This window comes from Anabrus simplex, chromosome 9 (assembly GCF_040414725.1).
Source record: "Anabrus simplex isolate iqAnaSimp1 chromosome 9, ASM4041472v1, whole genome shotgun sequence".
NCBI lineage: Eukaryota > Metazoa > Arthropoda > Insecta > Orthoptera > Tettigoniidae > Anabrus > Anabrus simplex.
The window spans coordinates 144,993,424-145,018,897 of NC_090273.1; the positions used below are offsets into that span (position 1 = coordinate 144,993,424).

General features: G+C 39.4%; 1 protein-coding gene across 3 annotated transcripts in view; it reads right to left on the bottom strand.

The window, feature by feature from the left end:
- Positions 1 to 25,474, bottom strand: part of LOC136880971 (uncharacterized) — a 202,978-nt gene that overhangs the window by 66,663 nt on the left and 110,841 nt on the right. For 2 of the 3 annotated variants that reach the window (XM_068229292.1, XM_067153538.2), the window contains exon 2: positions 23,407 to 24,365. In XM_068229292.1, coding sequence (XP_068085393.1) covers positions 23,407 to 24,365 — 959 coding nt within the window. The remainder of the gene's footprint in view (positions 1 to 23,406; positions 24,366 to 25,474) is intronic. The other variant, XM_067153539.2, reaches the window with a different exon arrangement.

Here is a 25,474-nt window from a genome sequence, read left to right on the forward strand (position 1 = left end):
AGAAATATTGACCTCATGACGATCTCTCATGTTTATTGGGCTGCAGAACAAAATATTGGTAAGGGCTGCTGATTTGCCTGATAAAATTCAAATAGATTATAATCATTATCATCAGTTTGCCCTTCCAGCGAGCCGGGTAGGGTGTTTGAAAATGAGCATCTTCCAAAGTTGCTTATTCAAAAAAAGATTTTGTTGACCATGACAGATTCCCAATTCCATCCTCTTTTCTCTACGCCTTCTCTTGGGTGGTCCATCCATCTTCTTCTTAGTCTTCCAGCTGGTCTTCTTCCTGTTATCCTCTTTTCCAAATAAGCACATAGTAACCTTGTGCTATTCATTTGTTTAATATGCCCAAACCATTTAAGTCTAGATGACCTAAGTCTTTCCTCCATCGATTAATTTAGACCTAGGTTGGATCATTTTTCATGTGATCAAGTTCTGTCTTTTGGAGGACAGTTCTAAGAAATTTCATTTCACAGGCTTGAATCCTACTACAATCCTTTGATGTTAGTGTTAGTGTGCAGGTTTCCAGAGAATATGTAAGGATGGGTATGAAATATGACTTGTACAAGATCATTTTTGTTCTTTGTGGGACCTTCTCATCCCATGGTAGGTGTCTAACGATACTGTAAAAGTTAGAGCCTTTGGTTCCTCTGTTTGTTATTTCTAGAGCCCCCGGATTTCCATGCAAATGCATGTTTTTAAATAAAATGTTTACACCTCTCAAACTTTGTAAATATTCGTTTTATGGCTTAACGATTCCAAATAAGCGTTCTTTTTCCCTGCATGTTTGCATGTTTTGGCCTTTTTAGGAGAAAATTCATGCATATTGCATATTTTGAAGATTTCGGATTTAATAGCGAATATTTGGACGTTTAATATTGCAAATATTACTTTTCTTCTGATTTTGGCGCATATATAATCGTAACTTGCATGATAGCGCCTTGTATGAATGTCGGTGTGCGGAATTTGGGATCATTTTTCCACGTTATACAGTAGCCTATGTCTACAACTGAGACACGAAGAGAAATTCCTGGCATCCTATATTACAATCAGAATTAGTACATACTGTAGAGGTCCTATAATCCAATTAACTATGCATTTTCTTATCTGTTGTTTGAGTAAACATTGACGTAAGCCGAAGTCACGTCGATTTCTGCAATTCTTCAGAATAAGGTGTCCAAGTTATACATTGCTTTAAATTGAACCTTACATTGTGCATTACTCATTGACGGCTCATTTGTTCGTCTATCTGAAACGAACAAAACAAAACTTGTATCACACTTCTGTGACACCGTGGTACTGAGATAGCAGCTTACAAACCTTGGTTTTACACTAAACCATCTTCCGTTGTTATCCTGGAATTTCGTACGGTACCCGGAACTCTCACTCGTCACACGTCTTTGTTATCGCAGCAGTCAGTCGTCACCAGTTATTGAAGACATTCAAAAGTGTCTGCAATCACCGCACGGAGAAGTAGCTGCGGCACTTAGAGATAAGTTACGGTAGGTCAAACAAAGTGATCCGTTCAAATCCTAACTTCGAATTCGTCAAGCTTATATAAGACATATTGTGGTGAAAATGCAAAAGATGTACAATTTGTTCTCACTTTGGCCCAGAGTATCTTCATTTAAGTAGCCTATGCACCTGTCACTTCTTGAGACGTAGAAAGATCATTCTCTGTGTTTAAGAATATGCTGACAGATAAATGGATGAGGTTAAATCAAGACAATTTGGAGAAATTACGGTAGTAGTTGTACAATGTTTCAAAATGAACTGAATTTTGATATTTCATTATTGTGCATGCTTTGCCAAATGATAGTGCATGAATGCATGCATATTTTGAAATTTGATTGTGCATGGAAATCCGGGCTCTAGTTATTTCTGTTTCAACTCTATTATTACTAGCCATTACGCTTCCTAAATATCCAAATTGGTGTACAACTTAAACTTGGTGGTCCTGTAGTTTTATGTTGCATTCCAAATAGTTTATAATATTTATATCTTTATCGGCAGCAAAAGAGTTTGCAGTCCGTATTCTGCATTTACAGCCTTCGAACAATTGCTAACAGTGCTTTGAAGTACTTGAACTGTTATGTCCCTTGACTTGGAATTAGCTCCTGTGACTTCACTACAGATGTCAAAAAATATCAGCTCTCTCATTTGCTATTTGTAATGACTATAATAATAATAATTTCACGTGGCTATTTCTAGCCAAGCGCAGCCCTTGTAAGGCAGACCCTCTGATGAAGGTGGGTGGCTTCTGCCATGAGTAGGTAACTGCGTGTTATTGTGGTCGAGGATAGTGTTATGTGTGGTGTGTGAGTTGCATGGATGTTGGGGATAGCACAAACACCCAGTCCCCGGGCCAAAGGAATTAACCATTTAAGGTTAAAATCTTCGACCCGGCCGGGAATCGAATGCGGGACCCTCTGGACCAAAGGCCAGCATGTTAACCATTTAGCCATGGAGCCGGACGTGGTAATGACTGATCAGACAAGTAACATAGCTATTCCACAGCAAAGGAATAAAAATTAGGTCTATAGGGGTATTTTTTATATTCAGTGCTCAATTGACACTGGGTTCCTGTCTGCCCGTCTACAGTTATGCCTTTTAATGCACTTGTGGAAATGTTATATTCTTCGTTTATGCTCTTTGTTTATATGTTTATTATTGTTTATTTTGTTTCATGATATACTTGTTTTTATCATTTATTTACAGTCCATTGCCATACACCTTTCTATTATACACGTATATATAATGTAATATTGTAAGGGGTTCTACTCAAATGTCTACTCAAACGTGAGGCTCTGGCAACCGAATGACTTCCGGAATAAGGAGTCCCCCGCTATCATGCCACCGAGAGCTGGTAGTGGTTAGGGCACTCTCTTGACCTTGGAGTGGGAAACTTCTTCTAAAGGCGGATGGACTACATGTGGTCAACGGCATAGAAAGTCCTCAACGGCGGACCAGTCATTCGGACAGGGTGTCCTTACTCGACTGGAGTGGCGGATGAAGGCTTCAGTGATTAGGAATCCTTCAATCGTTTTGTATTTACTTGCCTTTTAACATACTTCCTAGTCATAAAGTAAGGTGCGTTTGTTGATGTGCAGCAACACTTCACTCTAAAAGAATTCACATACAGCAGTCTTCCAACAACTTATGACTTCTTCCAAAAGTCCTGCGGTGCTCAAGAAGTTGCAACAGGGGCAGGATTGTGATGGCCTGAAGCCTCTAGTGATAACTTGGGATGTAGGCGGTAGATATGTGATCAATCGTCTTGCTTAGGGTTGTGGCTGTTGAGCAATTCGGTTGCTGAATCTATGTCTGAGCAGTCCTATTTAGGATCTAATCTGCTCACCTCACATGGGAAAGGGAGTAGAAAAGGTGCCCTAAACGTAGTCAGCCACTAATATTACTGAATCGGATAGCCGCATCCGATGGTACAGTATCACCTTTATGCGGTCGAACAAATAATAAATTATATTTTGCAACATGGATTGTAAGAACACTCAATGCTGACCCCGCAACTGAGAGACATGAAAGGAGAACAGCTGTAGTGGGTAGGGAATTAAGAAGATATAACATCGACATTGCAACACTCGAGGAAACCCGTCTTGGTGATGAAGGTCAGTTGAATGAACAAGGTGCAGGTTACAGCTTCTTCTGGAAGAGGAAAGCTACCAATGAACACCGATTACATGGAGTAAGCTTTGCTATCAAGAATAATCTTCTCAAGGAACACTCAGAGCTTCCCACTGGACATAATGAACGCCTTATGAGATTAAGACTTCGGTTAAATGCCAATCAACATGCCACGGTGTTCAGCACATATGCCCCCACACTAGATTCTGATGATGACATCAAAGAATCATGTTATTCAGATCTGGATGGCATCCTGTCAAACATTAATCAACAAGACAAAATAATCTTAGTTGGAGATTTTAATGCCAGAGTGGGAAAGGACAGCATTGAATTAGCAGTGAAAACTGTAATGGTATTCGACTCCTCTCAAAATGTGCTGAACATGATTTAACAATTACTAACATCATTTTTCGCCAAAAGAATTGCTTTAAAACCAAACACAACACTGGGAGAGTCTGAAGACCACTATTCGGGATGCTTGAAAAGAAACAATGGGTTATAAGACTGAAAAACATCAGGATTGGTTTGATGAAAATGATAATAATTTCGTGTGGCTATTCGTAGCCGAGTGCAGCCCTTGTAAGGCAGACCCTCCGATGAGGGTGATGAAAATGATGAGATTGAAGCATTGATCTCAGAGAAGAGAAAAGCCTTGCAAGTGTGGCGAAAACACATGAACCTGTCTCACCAGGAAGAAGCCTTTTGTCTTGCCAAAGCAGATATCCAAAGAAGAATGCTCAAGAATGCATGGTGGACAACATAAGCAAAAGAGCTGCAATATCTAGCAGACAAAGATTCGCGGCAATTCTTCCAAGCCACGAAAGCAGTTTATGGTCCCACCACCTTTGGTAGAAATACACTCTAGTACAGTGATAGGAGTACACTTCTAAAAGATTAGTGCTTTTTTTTTTGTAAGTTGCTTTAAGTCGCACCGACACAGATAGGTATTATGGCGACGATGGGAGAGGAAAGGGCTAGGAGTGGGAAGGAAGCATCCGTGGCCTTAATTAAGTTACGGAAACCACGGAAAACCATCTTCAGTGCTGCCGACAGTGGGTTTCGAACCCACTATCTACCGAATACTGGATACTGGCCACACTTAAGCGACTGCAGCTATCGAGCTCGGTGATTAGTGCTCTATCATGAATATATGGACAGAGCATTTAGAAGGTCTCTTGAATGAGGAATCAGTTGTTGAGGAACAACGAAAAAGCACCCATCAAAGAAGAACTAGGAAAATTCCTCCGTTGAATAACATTTTGTTTTTAATTTAAAATTTCTTTTCCACAAATGTGTTCAGAAAGGATGATTACCTCGTTGTAAGTTACTTCCTCTTAAAATAAAATAATAAATAATGTTATTTGCTTTACGTCCCACTAACTACTTTTTAAGGTCTTCGGAGACGCCGAGGTGCCGGAATTTAGTTCCGCAGGAGTTCTTTAACGTGCCAGTAAATCTACCGACACGGGGCTGTCGTATTTGAGCACCTTCAAATACCACCGGACTGAGCCAGGATCGAACCTGCCAAGTTGGGGTTAGAAGGCCAGCGCCTTAACCGTCTGAGCCACTCAGCCCGGCTTTAAAATAAAAATCACCACCACCACCACTTGGCTTCCTACCAACACTGGATGAAGTGAAGCATTCGGTTAACGAAGCAAGGCGACACAATACCTGCAGAAGCTCTCATAGAAGGTGATAGGGAACTCATAAGACACATACATGACCTGATTGTTATCATTTGGAACACTGAAGAAATAATTCCCGATTTCAGAGATAGTCTTAGAGTATAATTCTAATATGTAAGAAAGGTGATCGAACAAACTGTAATAACTGTTAGGGAGTATCATTACTGTCTTCCTTGCGAAAGGTTATTGCTCGAATTTTGGCAAATCGTATACTACCCTTAGTGGAGGAAAGGCTCCATGGCTAAATGGTTAGCGTACTGGTCATTGGTCACAGGGGTCCCGGGTTCGATTCCCGGCAGGGTCGGGAATTTTAACCATCATCGGTTAATTTCGCTGGCACGGGGCTGGGTGTATGTGTCGTCTTCATAATCATTTCATCCTTATAATAATGCGCAGGTCGCCTATGGGAGTCAAAATCAAAAGACCTGCATCTGGTGAGCTGAACATGTCCTTGGACACTCCTGGCACTTCAACTCATACACCATTTCAGTGGAGGAAATACTACCAGAGAGCCAGTGTGCCTCCAGGCCTTCTAGTGGAACCACGGATATGATATTCACAGCTCATTAGCTTAAGAAAAAAATGCAGAGAGGAAAATAGAAGGAATTGCCTTCATTGATACCACTAAGACATTTGATTCTGTATTCTGTGATATTTTGTGGAAGATTTTAAGATTGTATGATTTTTCACAGAAATTTATTTACATCTTTAAACTATTTTACACTGGAATGATGGCAGTTTTTACGGTACCAACTTTGTTGGAGAGCCATTTCATATCAATACTGGTGTTAAGCAAGGCTTTGTGATTGCCTCCACTTTATTCTCATTATATATACCTGCTTTTATGCAGCTATAGTCAAGGACGCCCTTTCTCCAGGAATGCAGACCAGTTATTGACCGGATGGGAAAGTGTTCAATTTGAACTGTCTTAAGGGCGAAGGCTCATACACTTTCTATAGCATTAGTTGAGTTACAGTATGCTGAGGATAATGCAGTTGTATCTCAGTCTGAAGAAGAACTAGTGTAAATCCTGAATGCCTTTTTCAACTGCATACAGAAGGATTGGTCTCAGAATGAATACCAGTAAGACACAGATTCTCTTTCAACCAGCCCTTGGAGAAGGACATAGATCAGTGTCTCCATAGACGGAGTGAGCCTTCGAGTAGTAAACTCCTTTCCTTACCTTGGCAGCATCCTCTTATCAAGTACATATATAGATTTGGAAATCCAATTTAGAATCAACCGTCTGGAGCATCTTTTGGCAAACTGCGATCCCGAGTATTTGACAGTCAATGATGTCAATGTTGCAGCAAAGATCCTCGTATACAATTCAGTTGTAGTTCCCAGCTTACTATATGGATCTGAATCCTGGACGTGCTACAGATGGCATATTAAAAAGTTGGAACAATATCACCAGCGATGTTTAAGGAGAATTATGCATATAACCTGGTAAGATAGACGCATAAATGTCAGCGTACTTGAAGGGGCGCATACCACCAGTATATGTGCCGTGGTTTTAAGACGTCAGCTACAATGGACAGGGCATGTAATATGCATGCCTGATAATTGCATTTCCAAGCAAGTGTTTTACTGAGTTAACAGTGGGTAAACGTTGTTTGGGAGGTCAGAGGAAACTATTTAAGGATGTAATTAAGGCTAACGTGAAGATATGCCACATTGATGTTAACCTTAGCCCTCAACCGTTCATTTTGGAGATCATTAGTTCATCGCAGCACACTACCTTTTGAAGAAAACCGTAGGCGAATAGTGAACGGTAAGAGGCAACGAAGAAAGGAAAAAGAACAAAATAGGAGAAAATGGCTGCTCCACCTGGAACTGCCTGTCATCTCTGTGGCAAATTGTGTGCCACCCGTATTGGGATGTATAGTCACCTACGGACTCACAAATGAAGATGAGTTTTTTATGTCTCATACAGTTTTACCATAGCAGCTATGATAATAGAGATATTCATTAATTTAGACTTTTTTGCTTAGTCCATATCCGTGCCAAGCCACGGAAAATGACCGAAAAATTGAATGAAAATCGATATTTAAATTCGTGGAATAAGGCACAACAAACCAGCCTATAAATAATTTTATTTACACTGGGTGAAATGGTAGGCCTAAAATTTAATTAATCGAGCATATGATTTCATATGATAACAGTGCTTTTAAACGCAACATTCCAGTCAGTTAATACTGCATTCTGACAAGAATACTGACGTGATTGTAATGATCTATTGAAACAGGAACGCCCGTACTTTAGCTTAGTGGAGAGCATGGATTGACGCCAGGGCGTGTACGGTCCAGCTCAGAGAGTATAAGAGGGAAGGGTAGTGCAATAAGTTCATTTTAAAGTGGAACTTGCATTTTATTCAAGAAAACATATAAATTATATCACCTTTACATATGAATGGTTTGAGTGTCCTGAAAGATGTGGAAAAGTTGTCGTGCGTCGGCGTCGTCCCACGTCGCTTAACTCCTCACCTCCCTCCAAGGTACCACGTCATCCCACGGCGGTTATCGACCCTCGATGTTAAAGATGACTCGAACCTGGGGTCAGTCGTCTGGTGATAGTGCAGCGTGGAATATTTGATTATCTTTGTATTCCACTAAAGTCCCATGAAGGGAGTAGAGAAATGTAAGAGGTTCGCACAGAATGTCAATAGAATCTGGTACGACACTTCTCTACCGCACTGCACTGCAAGTTGTGGCGAGACACTGTTTATTAACTGAACAAGTTCCACTGTAAATGGTGCTGGACGCACATTACTTTTAAAAAATGGGTTCAAAATCACAGTTCTGTGAAAATAATAGAAATTAACACTGTTCATGAAATAGTCCCTGGCGAACTCGAAGTAATAGACAACGAAAAAATAATCTGGAACTTTCTGAGATTCAACTGTATACTAGTTCACTTAATCTCAGTGTGAAGAGGAGAAATATATTGAGTCCTACGGACAGTCTTTCGTACTGTTTGTAATGAATACAGAGAAGCAAATGCAATGATCTTTCTCTCTCTCTCTCTCACACACACACACACACACACACACACACGCGCGCGCGCGCGCGTGGAAATATATTAAAGTTTGTATGAAGACAGTAAAGAAACGGTTTATGACACTTAACACGCAGTCTCGCGAAAAAGAACGAAGTTCCATTAAGACACAGCCTTAATCAAAAATCACACAGTCTCTCAGAAATAAATTCTCCACTGGGGCACAGTTTTACAAGTAGATTAACACAATCTCTCGACAATAAATGTAGACACAGTATTTCGCGAGGGGAATTAACACAGTCTTATGAAAAGAAATGTTAGCACAGTATTTCACGAAGTGAATTAGCACAGTCTTTGAAAAGAAATGTCGGCACAGTCTTATGAAAAGAAATGTTAGCACAGTTTTCACGAAGTGAATTAACACTGTCTTTGAAAATAAAGGTCAGCACAGTCTTATGAAAAGAAATGTTAGCACAGTATTTCACGAGTGAATTAACACAGTCTTCGGAAAGAAATGTACTTTCACTAGGGCACAGTTTCACGAAATAACTTAACACAGTCTCTCGAAGAGGAAACAATGTTTCACTAAGGCACAGTCTTTACGCACTAAGCCCTTTACACTCTTATAATAACACAGTTGTCAAAAATATCTACGAGACAGCGATTACTCTCTGCAGTACGAAATTCACAAGACGAAAATACTGGCCCACACAGCGTGGCAGCTGGCACGCGACGAAATAAATATAAATGTAAATATCTGTAGGTTCGTTGGTATAATACTTACAAAGGCAGATTATCATAAGGAATAGTACCGTAACTTCTGCCGCAACTTCTCCGGTACCCGGTATTTCGTATAGATATCCGTTCAAAATATCGCGAAGGTAATAATTTACTACATTAAAAAACACGATACGCCTGTAAACTTCGATTTAAAAAGAAGTTAAAGAGATTACACGGTAATAGTTAACAGTCGTTGTATTGTTATTGATTATTGTCGCTCTTCATATTCAAATATTGCATTGTTGGCTACAGCCGTGAACAAAGAGTGTATAGTGTAGTCAAGTAAATATAAATAAAAATCAGCTGATCTTGTATTCCAACCACTTGTAGTTCTGAGTAGGTAGTTAAAGTATCCGTAATTTATATTGCGCTCCCTCGATCTTCAGTATTTATGAGCGGTTAGATAATAATAATAAAGTTCATATATTCCAGTAATTGAAATTCAAGTCCCTGGAGTAGTAGGAGTAGTTTCGACAGAAATATTTTTGAGAAATTATTGTAGACAACCTCGTATTTTTCAGTAGGCCTAATTAAGAACACTTTTATTTTCCGTCCCGTGGAGTAAGGAAAATAATAGTTATCCACCAGCTGTAATAATCACATAAGCACGTTTCAGTTGAGAATTGTAGTGAACATAAGGCATATTAGATAGTATCTTGCCTGTTATATTCGTGTTTTTCTTTGTGTACGGCAATCCTTTCGATACTTAAGCATTTAACCAAACGCAAGGTTTCATTTCTATTAGAGCACAATAGGATAAGTTATACCCTAAAGAAATAATCTTCTGTCTACGCGCTTAACTTTGTTGGTAATCCCTGAGTACGGTAGTTCTTGCGAATTTCAAACTTTAGGCCTAATTGCAATTTTCATTTCTATTTGTGCTTATTAATAACCTATTGTAATCAGGATACGTCTGAACGTAGTTTAAAAACTGTTGTAGTGTATTGTAGTGACTTATTAGGATTTAAAGTGATTATTCTATTGAGTAGTCTTGCGAATTTCAGACTTTAATTGTAGTTTCCATTTCAGATTGTGCTTAGTAATAACCTGTTGTATTATAATTAGGTTACGTCTGAACGTAGTTTAAAATCATTGTAGTGTATTATAGTAGGTATTTTATTATAAATTAGTGCGGTTATTCTATTACTGTGACTATTTTTGTAGTATAGTATCTGTAGTATCTATAGTATCTGTGGTATCTGTATTAACTCTCTTACTAGAATTCTGTTGCAGTAATTAGGGCAGACTTAACTGCAGTTTAGAATTGTGTAGACCTAATTCTTGTGTATTACTTTCGGTTTTCAGTAATTAACAGCAATTTTCATTCTGTTAGGGTGTTGTAGAAAAAAAATTCGTACAACTAAGTACCTGTAGTATTGTAGTGTAGTAGTAGCCCCCGGCGTGGTTTTGACAGAAATTATAGTAGGCAACCTCTTATTCTCAGCATTTAAGGACACTTTTATTCTCCGCCCCGCGTAGTAGGGGAAATAATACTAATCCACCAGCGGTAAAAGTTCATATAACCACACTTCAGCTGAAGATTGTAGTGTAGATACACTGTAGTATAGATACAGTAGCCTACATTTAGATAGTGCCGTATCTTGCCTGCTATATTCGTGTGTTATCTTTCGTGTGTATCTATTAGAGCGTAGTACTAATATAATTTGTCTAAGCATTTAGCTTTGTTGGTAATCTTTGAGTACAGTAGTTCTTGCAAATTTCATTTCTGTTTGTGCTTAGTAGTGACATACCGTACCGGTATCGTAATTAGGATACGTCTGAAAGTAGTTTAAAAATACTGTAGTGTACTGTACAGTAGTATACGAGTAATTTAGAATTTACTGTGCTTATTTTATTATTGTAAAATAGTTGTGTAGTACTGGTGTAGTAGAGGTATCCGTAGAAACTCTTACTAAAATTCTGTTGTTGTAATTAGGATAGGCTTAATTGCAGTTTGGAATTGTGTAGTTCTTGTGTATTACTTTCGATATTCAGTAATTAACATCAGTTTTTATCCTGTTAGGGGTTGTAGGATAAAAAATAGAGTACGACTAAGTAGTATTGTAGTGTAGTCGTATATTAATTACCGTATTGTTGTGTGATCTTTGAGTACTATCCCAGACAATATATCCCTCCGTTCTTTTATTTTGTTCAAATAAGTTATTTTATTTTTATTTTCATTTTCATTTTTTTTTTCATTTTTTGTCCGTAAGAATGGCTAAGGAGCGCGAGTGTACGAACTGTGGGTGTGGCGAGGCATTGAGGGGTATGAGGTAGAGTTGGAGAGTTTGAGGGAGATAATTAGGATTCTCACAGAAGACAGGAAGGAAGATAGGACTCCCTCAAACAATGTACAGGTTACAATAGCTGTACAAGAGGGAGGGGAAGGAAAGGGGGGAGTTGTAGAAGACAGGTGGTCTAATGTTCTAAGGGGAAGGAGATTGCAGGCTAAGGGCTCTATTTAGGATCAGAATTCAGGACAGGTGTTTGTGCGAAATCGGTACGAGTCACTCCAGGTAGAACAACAGAGGGAAGATGAGGGACAGGGAACTGTTGCTGAGATGTGTGGAAGTAGGAGGAAGGGAAAAGGTAGGAAGGTAGGAAGGGGAAATGTAGAGTAGAGGATAGGAAAAGACAGGTGGAACAGGGTCATGGGAAGGAGAAAAGGGAGGAGGAAGTAGCTTCTGCAGCTATCAGGAAAGATAGGGCTGACCAGGAGGGGAGGGGATCAAATGAGGTGGGTAGCGTTGAGGCTCTGGTCATGGAGGATTCCATCGTTAGACACGCGGGGAAAGTGTGTGGAGGAAAGGGAACCAGGGTAGAATGTTATCCAGGAATTAGGTTGAGGCAGATGTTGAGGAAAGTAGAAGAGAGGGAGGAGGGGAAGGAGAAGGTGGTAGTGTTTCACGTTGGTACCAACAAGCTGATATAAGTACCAACATAGTTGGAGATGTGTGGTATCTGGTAAATGCAGCACGGGTGGAGTTTAAGAAAGCGGAGATTGTTATTAGTGGAATACTGTGTAGGAGGGATACTGACTGGAGGGTGATTGGGGATTTAAATGAGACTATGGAGTGGGTATGTGGGAAATTGGGAGTGAAATTTCTAGATCCTAACGGGTGGGTAGGAGATAGGGATCTGCGCTCAGATGGCCTTCACTTAAACCGCAGTGGTACGTATAAGTTAGGAAATTTGTTTGGAAGGGTAACAGGGAGGTACATTCAGGGAAACAGGGTGGCCTAGGGAGCGGTGATAAGGGAACAGGGAACTGGAAATCAAGTGGGGATGACATAAAATTGTTAGTGTTGAACTGTAGAAGTATTGTAAAGAAAGGAATAGAATTAAGTAATTTAATAGATATATATTTACCAGATATTGTAATAGGAGTTGAATCATGGCTGAGAAATGATATAATGGATGCAGAAATTTTCTCACGGCAGTGGAGTGTGTATCGTAGAGATAGGATTGGAATGGTTAATTTTAATTTCGTGTGGCTATTTCTAGCCGAGTGCAGCCCTTGTAAGGCAGACCCTCCGATGAGGGTGGGCGGCATCTGCCATTTGTAGGTAACTGCGTGTTATTGTGGTGGAGGATAGTGTTATGTGTAGTGTGTGAGTTGCAGGGATGTTGGGAACAGCACAAACACCCAGCCCTCGGGCCATTGGAATTAACCAATGAAGGTTAAAATCCCCGACCCGGCCGGGAATCGAACCCGGGACCCTCTGAACCGAAGGCCAGTACGCTGACCATTCAGCCAACGAGTCGGACATTGGAATGGTGGGAGGGGGAGTATTCATTCTGGTGAAAGAAGAATTTGTAAGCTACGAAAAAGTTAAAGATGAGACACGTGAAATTCTAGGTGTAAGGCTCACTTCTAAATATATAATAGGCAACTTGATATATTAGGAGTGTACAGACCGGGAAAGGGTAGCACTGACGCGGATTCGGAATTATTTGATAGGATAGTCGGCTATGTGGGAAACGAAATGGAAAGGAATGTGATTGAAGCGGGAGATCTGAATTTGCCAGATGTCAATTGGGAAGGAAATGCGAACGACAGGAAGCATGACCAACAAATGGCAAATAAGTTAAAATGGGAAGGACAGCTGATTCAGAAAGTGATGGAACCAACCAGAGGGAAAAATATCCTGGATGTGGTGCTGATAAATCCAGATGAGCTCTATAGGGAAACTGAAGTAATAGATGGTCTTAGTGATCATGAAGCTGTTTTTGTCGTAGTCAAAAATAAATGTGATAGCAAGGAAGGTCTTAAAAGTAGGACTATTAGGCAGTACCATATGGCTGATAAAGCAGGCATGAGGCAGTTTCTAAAAAGTAACTATGATCGGTGGAAAACGGTAAATAAAAATGTAAACAGACTCTGGGATGGGTTTAAAGAAATTGTTGAGGAATGCAAAAACAAGTTTGTACCTTTAAGGGAGGTAAGGAATGGTAAATACCCACCTTATTATAATAGAGAAATAAAGAGACTAAGAAGGAGGTGCAGACTGGAATGAAATAGAGTTAGAAATGGCTGTGGAAGTAAGGAGAAATTGAAGGAACTTACTAGAAAATTGAATCTAGCAAAGAAGGCAGCTAAGGATAACATGATGGCAAACACAATTGGCAGTCATACAAATTTTAGTGAAATATGGAAGGGTATGTATAGGTATTTTAAGGCAGAAACAGGTTCCAAAAAGGACGTTCCAGGAATAATTAATGAACAAGGGGAGTGTGTATGTGAGGATCTTCAAAAGGCAGAAGTATTCAGTCAGCAGTATGTAAAGATTGTTGGTTACAAGGAAAATGTCGAGATAGAGGAGGAGATTAAGGCCAAGGAAGTATTCAAATATACATATGATAACAATGCCATTTACAATAAGATACAAAAGTTGAAAACTAGAAAAGCGGCTGGAATTGATCAGATTTCTGGGGATATACTAAAGACAATGGGTTGGGATATAGTACCATATCTGAGGTACTTATTTGATTATTGTTTGGTTGGAGGAGCTACACCAGATGAATGGAGAGTTGCTATTGTAGCCCCTGTGTATAAAGGAAAGGGTGATAAACATAAAGCTGAAAATTACAGGCCAGTAAGTTTGACATGCGTTGTATGTAAGCTTTGGGAAGGCATTCTTTCTGATTATATTAGACATGTTTGTGAAATTAATAACTGGTTCGATAGAAGGCAGTTCAGTTTTAGGAAAGGTTATTCCACTGAAGCTCAACTTGTAGGATTTCAGCAAGATATAGCAGATATCTTGGATTCTGGAGGTCAAATGGACTGTATCGCGATTGACCTGTCTAAAGCATTTGATAGGGTGGATCATGGGAGACTACTGGCAAAAATGAGTGCAATTGGACTAGACGAAAGAGTGACTGAATGGGTTGCTATATTTCTAGAAAATAGATCTAAGAGAATTAGAGTAGGTGAAGCTTTATCTGACCCTGTAATAATTAAGAGGGGAATTCCTCAAGGCAATATTATCGGACCTTTATATTTTCTTATATATACCAGGTGGCTCAAGAACGCCGTACTTTCTCCATAAAAATGTCCCGCATGCACAAATGACGAATGGGGTGTCTGCCAACTGATTTTCACAGGCGCACTGCTGCCAGCGGGTAGGTTGCGTCAGAATATGAAGAGATAAGAACAAGCCTGTCGTTCACAGCATGCTACTCAGCGTTACAGGTCTAATGCACCCCTTGCATTAGTAAACATCGTTTTCCACCGCATATTTCTAGGCTGGTGTATGGTACAACCGCACTGTATTTGCTGTCAGCATATCGGCAATGGATAGTGTGTTCAACAGAGACAAATACACAGACATTATTTTAAACTGGACAACCTGGTCGGAATGCAGCCGAAGCTCCAAACAGACGTAAGCCAATGCCCCCTACACACGTTTTTCACCGAACAGTATTAGGTTTTATTTCATACAAGCAACTCTATTATCGAGTGGAATTTCTACACGTTTATAAATTAAAAAGTTATTAAATTTCCTGTTCTGCATCTTTGGCGTGTTTACAAACAGTAGCGGTGATTAAGGGGTGGGGCGAGGAGGGACAGGGCACCCTTCCCCAGCATTTTGGAGTAAACATTACATTTTTTCCACTTTAGCCACGTAGAACTAGGAATTATTTTAAAGAAAGCTATTTGTACAAGCCTTGTTGTCTTATCTGCTAATTATTTCCTTTATTTTCTTTCATTATTAACATAATTATTGGCGGAAATACGCACAAAATGCCGTTCGTCGCGGCTAAACGATTTGTATAGCGCTACGGCAGGTAGTGGAGACTTTGCATGTGCTGTGAGGAAGGTTAGGAGGGGTATATATTTTCTTGAAAAAGTCGTGGACACTGAGTTATAATTCACCCGCTTGCCGCGCGCATCCGTCAGTCTGGCACTTTCTTTTAGAGCCAATTAGTTTCTTAGTGTGTATTCAAATACAAAATAATTTTTAATTGCATAATCATGCCGTATTTCTATTTAATTCTACCGGGCGAGCTGGTCGTGTGGTTAGGGGCGCGCAAATGTGAGCTTGCACCCTGGAGATAGTGGTTTCGAATCCCACTGTCGGCAGCCCTGAAGATGGATTTCCATGGTCTTCCATTTTCACACCAGGCAAGTGCTGGGGCTGTACCTTAATTAAGGCCACGGCCTCTTCCTTTCCACGCGTAGCCCTTTCCTGTTTCATCGTTGCCATAAGTCCTTTCTGTATCGCTGCGACGTAAAGTAAATTGTAAAAAAAATATTTAGTTTAATTTCAACGGGAGATAATACCAACTTTACTTTCACCGGAATAAATTATTTCGTTTGTGTTATGTTATTTATTATGTAAATGTAACTAACCTGCCCCGTGGTTTATTTGTAATAATGCCTTTTGAGATTGTGATTAAATGCTTTATACTAAAATTTTCACCAGATCTCACAAACAAACCACGGGGCAGGTTAAATAGATTTTCCGTACTTAATGACATAACACAAAACAAATAATTTAGCCCAGCGAAAGGAAAATTGATATTATCTCCCGTTGAAATTACAATTACAATTGAATTTATTTTACAATTGGCTTTACGTCCGTCTCTGTGGTGTAGTGGTTTGTGTGATTATCTGCCACCCCGGGAGGCCCGGGTTCGATTCCCGGCTCTGTCTCGATATTCTGAAAAGTGGTACGAGGGCTGGAACGGGGTCTACTTAGCCTCGGGAGGTCGACTGGGTAGAGGTGGTTCGATTGCCACCTCGACCCTCCTCGAAGTGGTTTTCCGTGGTTTCCCACTTCTCCTCCAGGCAAACGCCGGGATGGTCCCTAACTTAAGGCCACGGCCAATTCCTTCCCTCTTAGTTGTCTAACCCTTCCAAACTGCCCATCCCCCCACCAAGGCCCCTGTTCAGCAAAGCAGGTGAGGCCGCCTGGACGAGGTACTGGTCATCGTCCCCACTTGTATACCGACCCAATGTCTCACCCTCCAGGGCACTGACCTTGAGACAGTAGAGGTGGGATCCCTCGCTGAGTCCGAGGAAAAATCAACCCTGGACGGTAAGCAGATTAAGAAGAAGAAGAATTTGCTTTACGTCGTACGACACAGATACAACTTATGGCGACGATGAGACAGGAAAGGGCTACGCGTGGTAAGGAAGAGGCCGTGGCCTTAATTAAGGTACAGTCCTAGCACTTGCCTGGTGCAAAAATGGGAAACCACGGAAAACCATTTTCAGGCCTGCCGACTGTAGGATTCGAAACCACTATCTCCCGCGTGTAATCTCACAGCTGCGCGCCCCTTACCCCACGGCCTGCTCGCCCCGTGCAATTAAATAGAAGTACGGAATGCTTATGCAATTAAAATCATTTAGTATTTTAATACACACTAAGAAACCAACAGACACTAAACGAGACTGCCGGACTGACGGATACGCGCGGCAAGCGGGTGAATTATAAATCAGTGTCCACGACCTTGTAAAAAAAAACAAAAAAACATGTACCCCTACTACCCTTCCTCACAGCACATGCAAAGTCTCCACTACTTGCCGCAGCGCTATACAAATCGGTTAGCCGCGACGAACGGCATTTTGTGTGTATTTCCACCAATAATTATGTTAATCATTAAAGAAAATAAAGGAAATAATTCGCAGATAAGACAACAAGGCTTGTACAAATAGCGTTTTTTTTAATAACTCCTAGTTCCAGCTGGCTAAAGTGGACAAAATGTAACGTTTACTCCAAAAAGTTGGGGGAGGGTGCTACTGTCTCTCCTCGCCCCACCCCCTAATCACCGCTACTGTTTGTAAACACGCCAAAGATGCAGACAAGGAAATTTAATAACGTATTAATTTATGCACGTGTAGACATTCCACTCGATAATAGAGTTGCTTGTATGAAACAAAACCTAATACTGTTCGGTGAAATACGTGTGTAGGGGGCATCGGCCTACGTCTGTATGGAGCTTCGGCTGCATTCTGACCAGGTTGTCCAGATTAAAATAATGTCTGTGTATTTGTCGCTGCTGAACACACTACCCATTGCCGATATGCTGACAGCAAATGCAGTGTGGCTGTACCATACACCAGCCTAGAAATATGCGGTGGAAAACGATGTTTACTATTGCAAGGGGCGCATTAGACCTGTAACGCTGAGTAGCATGCTGTGAGCGACAGGCTTGTTCTTATCTCTTCATATTCTGACGTAACCTAACCGCTGGCAGTAGTGCGCCTGTGAAAATCAGTCGGTTGACATCCCATTCATCATTTGTGCATGCGGGACATTTGCAAGTAGAAAGTACGGCGTTCTTGAGCTACCTCGTATAAATGATATGAGTAAAGGAGTGAATTCGGAGGTAAGGCTTTTTGCGGATGATGTTATTCTGTATAGAGTAATAAATAATTTACAAGATTCTTAACAACTGCAACGTGACCTCGAAAATGTTGTGAGATGGACAGCAGGCAATGGTATGTTGATAAACGGGGTTAAAAGTCAGGTTGTGAGTTTCACAAATAGAAAAAGTCCTCTCAGTTTTAATTACTGCGTTGATGGGGTGAAAGTTCTTGTTGGGGATCATTGTAAGTATCTAGGTGTTAATATAAGGAAAGATCTTCATTGGGGTAATCACATAAATGAGATTGTAAATAAAGGGTACAGATCTCTGCACATGGTTATGAGGGTGTTTAGGGGTTGTAGTAAGGATGTAAAGGGGAGTGCATATAAGTCTCTGGTAAGACCCCAACTAGAGTATGGTTCCAATGTATGGGACCCTCACCAGGATTACCTGATTCAAGAATTGGAAAAAATCCAAAGAAAAGCAGCTCGATTTGTTCTGGGTGATTTCCGACAAGAGAGTAGCGTTACAAAAATGTTGCAAAGTTTGGGCTGGGTAGAATTGAGAGAGGTGGTATGTTCCGAGCTGACAGCGGAGAGATGGCGTGGAATGACATTAGTAGACGAATAAGTTTGAGTGGCGTTTATAAAAGCAGGAAAGATCACAATATGAAGATGAAGTTGGAATTCAAGAGGACAAACTGGAGCAAATATTCATTTATAGGAAGTGGAGTTAGGGATTGGAATAACTTACCAAGGGAGATGTTCAATAAATTTCCAATTTCTTTGAAATCATTTAGGAAAAGGCTAGGAAAACAACAGATAGGGAATCTGCCACCTGGGCGACTGCTCTAAATGCAGATCTGTATTGATTGATTGATTGATTGATTGATTGATTGAATCACACACACACACACTAACTACTATGGGGCTGGCGAGCTCCTGAAGATATAAGCTGCTTTGAAATTTTATAAATCGGCCATCCTGCCGATTTTCATTAAAATTTTGGGCAGAAGTATTTGTTATCCAGGCCTACAAGGTGACGTTCTTCAAAACACGATCGGACATCCCGTTCGTGATATAATGACATCGAAGCGAATGGAACATTCGGTCGTGATGTTATTTGGCCTTGGCTGGTACTCTGCAGCGAGCGATCACTTGCACGCTGTCACCCATGGTACCTGCGCGCTCGGCGCTCGTTTTAAATCCACACATATGGGCGTTAGCGCGTTCTCCGAAATACATGAACGGCGAATGCTGACAGGGCATTCTCGTTTCACTATGTCAAATTCAGTTTAATATTCGTCTGTGTCTCTTTACAGCATAATTGGAAAAGCAGATGTGTAGATTCAAATAAAATTTGGTACTCGGTTTAAAATAAGTTTGAGTATGACCTTAGCTATAAGTTGTTAAAAAAAATTCGGCAGGAGGAGTGCTTCAAGGAAGGGCTTTAAATATAAAACTACCGGGCGAGTTGGCCGTGCGCGTAGAGGCGCGCGGCTGTGAGCTTGCATCCGGGAGATAGTAGGTTCGAATCCCACTATCGGCAGCCCCGAAAAAGGTTTTCCGTGGTTTCCCATTTTCACACCAGGCAAATGCTGGGGCTGTACCTTAATTAAGGCCACGGCCGCTTCCTTCCAACTACTAGGCCTTTCCTATCCCATCGTCGCCATAAGACCTATCTGTGTCGGTGCGACGTAAAGCCCATAGCAAAAAACATAAATATAAAACTCGATGGATCTCTTTTACATGAAAATAGCTCATAGTGATTTTTTGTTCTATACCTTTTTCCAATAGAGCAGCAGTTAAAGGGAATATCAGTGGCAGTCGTGTGAAAGTGTAAGTTCAATAGCAGGTAACTAACTCTATAAGCTATTAAGAGACTTGCTATGGAGATCATTCCGGCAACGTTTTACAGGCTTTATACATCTGCCAGTAGTTTTTTAATAATAATAAATACATGGCATTCTTTTAGTTGGGAAGGAAGAGATCAAATCAATATCAGCAATAATGCTAAAGAATGTGGAAGTGCAAAGTGCCGCAGAGAGTAAGGAAGCTTAGTACGTCACAATGTGCCTCTGACAGGTAGATGCATTCCCGCCAATGTGTCTCAAAATCTGGGGGAACGATAGGAGGGGTAGACAAACATATGATCGTGCACATACTAAGTAATTATCCTGTCAATGATGGGTATTACAGCTAGTATTGTAATGAATCCACAGTCATGAGTTTCTAATATATAAAGATGCTCAGTAAAGGCAATTATGACCCAAAAACATTTTAAAAATTAGACTGGTTCTACTTTGGTAAACCTGCAAGGTTATACAGTCAAACTCAATTAAAAATGAATGTAGCAAAGACACAATTCTGTCTTCCAGCCAAGAAATAATAAGGTCAAAAGAAAGGTCATTGTGAAACTGAGCAAAAACCTCCTTTAAAATGATGGTACACTAATGTACAACGATCACTAGATACATTTTAAGATACTCAATAAGTTAGAGTCTCAAAGAAGTTTTGTTGTCACAACTTTTCAGAGTATTCCTTTGGCACTGAATACATTGCTCCATCCTCTGGAACCATTTCTTGAAGCACTCACACCAACTATGTTCTGGTATTGCAACTCATTGCAGCTGGCACCAAATATTGAAAATCACTGACCTGATCAAGTTTCTTAATTCAGGATAAGCAAGGGACTGAGAGGTTGAGACTGTAAGGTGGATACATCAACACGTTTGCTTCTGTGTAGTACTTATTATTATTCGGTGTAAATGAAACCGTGCTTAGTCTGAAAAATATATTAATTGTGGATTGACAATACCATCAATAATGTTCTGCCAAATCCAATTACAGAAATTTCACAATAGGTACTTGCATTGCTGTAATTCTTGGACTATGAACACAAAGTTTCAATAATAAAACTTGAATTGTTTTACAGGCTGAAAAGTTAGCGACTCCTGCTTTCTGTGCAAGACGTCTGATGCAGAAATTTCCTAGAAGAATATTTTTATATTCTTAATACTATATTTATTTTCTGTTAGAAGATGACACCCTTGGTTAAGAATTTTATCGTTCTCTTAAATCTCAGAAAAAGTCTTTGTACCATATCAAAGTGCAAAACTGGCAGGTTAGGAAGTTTCTGTATTGTGAATTAGAATGTAATGTCCCTTTACCTGCTGATAGTTTATGAGATGTTAATTTTGCCCTGAATAAGGTTCACTAATCTATATGTATAAAATAACATGTCCTGACTGACTGACTGACTGACTGACTGACTGACTGACCGACCGACCATTGCCGAGCCAAAGCTACTGGACATAAAGAAATGAAATTTTGAAGATTACATTTATATTTCAATGTAGGTGCTCACTAAGAGAAGATATTTGGATATTCCGTCGCTAAGGGGGTGAAAACGGGGGTGAATTTTAAAAATGGGTGAATCTATATCTCAAAAACTTAAAAGTTTAAAGACGTAAATATTGGTATTTGGAATCTTCTTTAAAAATAAGGAAACACATATTTTATGTTTTCGAAAAATCCTTTTATGGGGTGAGGGGTGAACATAAGGTGAAAAAGGGGTTGAATACCATTTTTGAGGATACTTAAATCTCAAACTCTGAAGATGTTACAGCCATGAAAATTGGCATTTGGAATCCCCTTTAAAAATAAAGAAACATGTATTTTTTGTTTTTGGAAAATCTACTTAAGAGGGGTTAAACAGGAGTGACAAAGGAAATGAATTTTGAACTGAGTATATCTACAATATATCTAAAAAATATAACATGTTACAGACGTAAAAACTGGTATTTGGAATCTTATGTAAAAGTAAAGGAACACGCATAATTTCTTTTCGGAACATCCACTTACGGGGAAGTGTTAAAAGGGGTGAATTTTTAAAATGAGCATGTATACAGTATATCTCAAAAACTTAACATATTACTGACGTGAAAATTGGTATTTTTAATATTTAAATAAAGCAACGCGTATTTTTTGTTTCGAAAAAAACACTTAAGGGATGGGAGTTGTAAGAAGGCCTGAAAAGTGGGATGATTTATTTTTATGAGGATACTTATATTTCAAAAACTGATGAAGTTACTGGCATGAAAATTTGTATTTGAAATCTCCTTTAAAAATAAACACGCACCGTATTCCTATGATTTCGGAAAATCCAATTAAGGGGAGGGGGGATAATTGAATTGAAAAATGAGTTGAATTCTTTGTTTGAGGTTACTTATATATACCTCGAAAGCGAAGGATGTTACGGACGTGGAAACTGGTATTTGGAAGCTCCTTTAAAAATAAAGGCACACGTATTTTGTGGCAGGGGAGGGAGAGGGGAATTAACTTAAGGGGCTTAAAAGGAGTTGAAAAAAGAAGTGGACTTAAAACAGTAGACCCCTAAGGGGTTTTTGACAGGGGGGCGAGGGTGAGGAATGATGGCGAAAATATGCATTTATATGAAACCGTTTTAATTATGAAATTAAAATTTCAAATATCCTAGGTGTTAAATAACAGAAGGTGTGAAATAAATTTAACCGCTCGGAGAGTTAATTGGAGGTAAAGATCCGAACAAATTTAACCGCTCGGGGAGTTAATTGGAGGTTAAGATCCGAAAATAAATGTATTAGTTCCTTCTTCCGAAACGGTTTAACGTATGAAGACAACATTCCAAATAGCGGTATATATTTTAAATCCTAGGTGTGAAACAGGAAACATTTTTTACGTTACACCCCTAAAGTGTTAAATGAGGTTAGCTCCGTAAACACAATTATTCATCCCTCCAAAACCGTTTGACGTACAAAGTTGTAATTATACGAGAAGGGTCTTCTTTTATGTCCTAGGTGTAAAGTATCGTATAGGTACTTAAAAATATTTCTCCCCTAAGTGGTTTAGGTGGTGGTTGAGACTCAAAAACACAATATCCATTCTTCCGAAACCATTTCAGGTACGAAGGGTGGTCTTCTATACCCTAGATGTAAATAAATATTTAAAAACATTCACTCCTTAATAAAGTATTCATTCCTCCATTACTGTTCGACGTACAAAATCAAAATTTCACAGGTTGGTCCTTTTACATACTAGAAGATAGGGTTTAAAACATTCAAATTCTTCCGTATGGGGTTCAAATGAGTGTTAAATCAGAAAATAAACAATCATTCCCCCAAAATTGTTTGACGTACGAACTGAGGACGTATTTTACAGGCTCAACTGACAGCGGACTCTCCAAAATGTAAAACTTTGAATAATAACTTTCAGTTTAAAACCGTAGTGAAGCACGGATATCTTGCTAGTATAATAATAAATCCACAGACATGAGATTCTCACATGTAAGCATAGCATGCTCAGTAAAACAACATAAAAACATAATTATTAAAAAATGAATTGGTTTGATTCTTAACTACTTTCTCATGCACCTTTAAGATATTTAACATCTTTTGTGGAGAGAACACCAAGAAAATGGAAATAAAACATAATATAAATATCACCTGTCATAACAACAATGTTGGGAAGCTAATGAAGAACTGCCCTGAGCCAGCAATGAACGGATACAAAATTTTGCTCCTGGTTTGTAAACATCCAGCCTTTCTGCTGCTCCACTTACATCTTTCCATCGAAAGTGTTTCTTCTGATTCTTGTCCCATATTTTATCATCATAAAATATAGAACTCGGATATTGACATGGGCAAGATGGCAGTGCATCAGGGGAATTTAGGAAAGCCCTCTGCAGTTTATCTTTACATTCCATCCATCTCTCACAAGGATCATCCATTGGAGTACTTTCAATTTCTTTATCATTTAACAGGCTCACAACGTTGACAATGGCAGATTTTAATGACTCATCTAGAGAATTTGCTTCTTCTGCATAAGTTAATCCATTACTTACAGATGAATCTTTTACATTATCCTGTAGAAATCCACTATTCATATCACTTGGATTTAACCCCGGAAGAGTTCCAAATTCATAATCGTACTGGTAATTTCGTCCAGGATCCAGAAACTCAACCATCCCATGCTTTTGGCTTCCAACAGAGATAATATTCACTTCTTTCAAAGAGGAATTAAACTTATCAATTAGTTCTACTGTTGTATTTGAATAACTTGACATTATAGCTTCGGTGGAAGTTTGCATTTTGTTGATGTTTGCTCCTAAAATGTTGTTTAGGTGTCCCCCAAGAAGTTCGAGCGTTCTGTTTCGCACTAACGCTTGTTTCTCAAGATTTCGGATAAAATGGTTATGATTCCTATGGAGGTCGTTGCTGTTCGTTTTATCTTTGTTTCTATTTCTTCCTTTACCACGCTGCCTACTTTTCCCACCTCGCCTTCGGTTGTTATTGCGGTTATGGTGACTGTGCAGGTCTGGTCTTGTAGTTTGTGAAGGCGTGGAAGTATTCCTCTGCATGTTATTTTGACTGTTATCATCCCTCATGGTCAGCAATTGAGTATGCTGGAAAAGAAGTGGTAAAATGTTAACATATTAACTGATCTAACATTTATAAGAAAACTTAAATGCATACATGAGGGGTCTAATAGTAAACTTAGCAATCTCCACTTTTGTATCTTTTGAGATATAAGCCAAAAATTATATCAGGTATAGTACATGCTCATTTTCAATTAAAAATATGTACTTCTATCCGAAAATATATTATAAACCTTCGGACATAAATAGAGGCTAATGCATTGCTCAGTAGTTCGGAAAATTACAATTAAAATTCGGAGATTGCCAGGTTTGCTGGTAAATTTTGGAGATTGCTATTTTTGCTCTTATAAAGGAACATAAATGGTTCATTGTTATGCACTGGTTAAATAATATATTATTTTAATATATATTACACACTCCTAGCATTGAAATCTATCCTCTCATATGACTAAATCATTTAGTTCTTAAATTTGGCCTCAATAGTCTCATTAATTCTTAAATTCTAAAACAAATTTTCAACTCATATCATTTAAATCTGAGTCCTTTATTACAAGGCTTAGCTTAATTCCCTCCATCTCTTACAAACCGATCACTGCTACATATGGTGGACAATATAAGGCTAGAAGTAAGCTATGTCAAAATTAAATTTTCAGTCTTCTCAGCACTGAGGTGAGCGAGATACCATACTCCTGTTTTAATAGCCAGATGTTTTATGAGGGATAATCTGAAGTCTGGTTTACATATCTTCAAGTTTTTCGTCAGTTAAGACCTTCTTTTTATAATGCATTTTTGCTGTTTAAGACGAAACCAATTGCGTGCCACTGTTCAAACAAAGCCTGGACATAATTATGGTAGAGAACATTCCGAAAAACATTTGCAATACTTCCGCGCACACTTATCACACAATTTAGTTTTAAAAACATTGTTTAATGAAAGGTTCTTAGGGAAACACATGGTGTTCACACTCGCCGAGAGGAAAAGGAGTTGCTGTGTATGCTGACTGTCCCAAAACAAACCAGTGGGTGAATAATCGCAAAATTATTTCTTCGTCAGAGTGGACGAATGCACTTAACATGTCTGCCAACATCTCGGCGGTTCGTACAGTCCCTGGCGGATGCTAGAATAGGCTACAACTT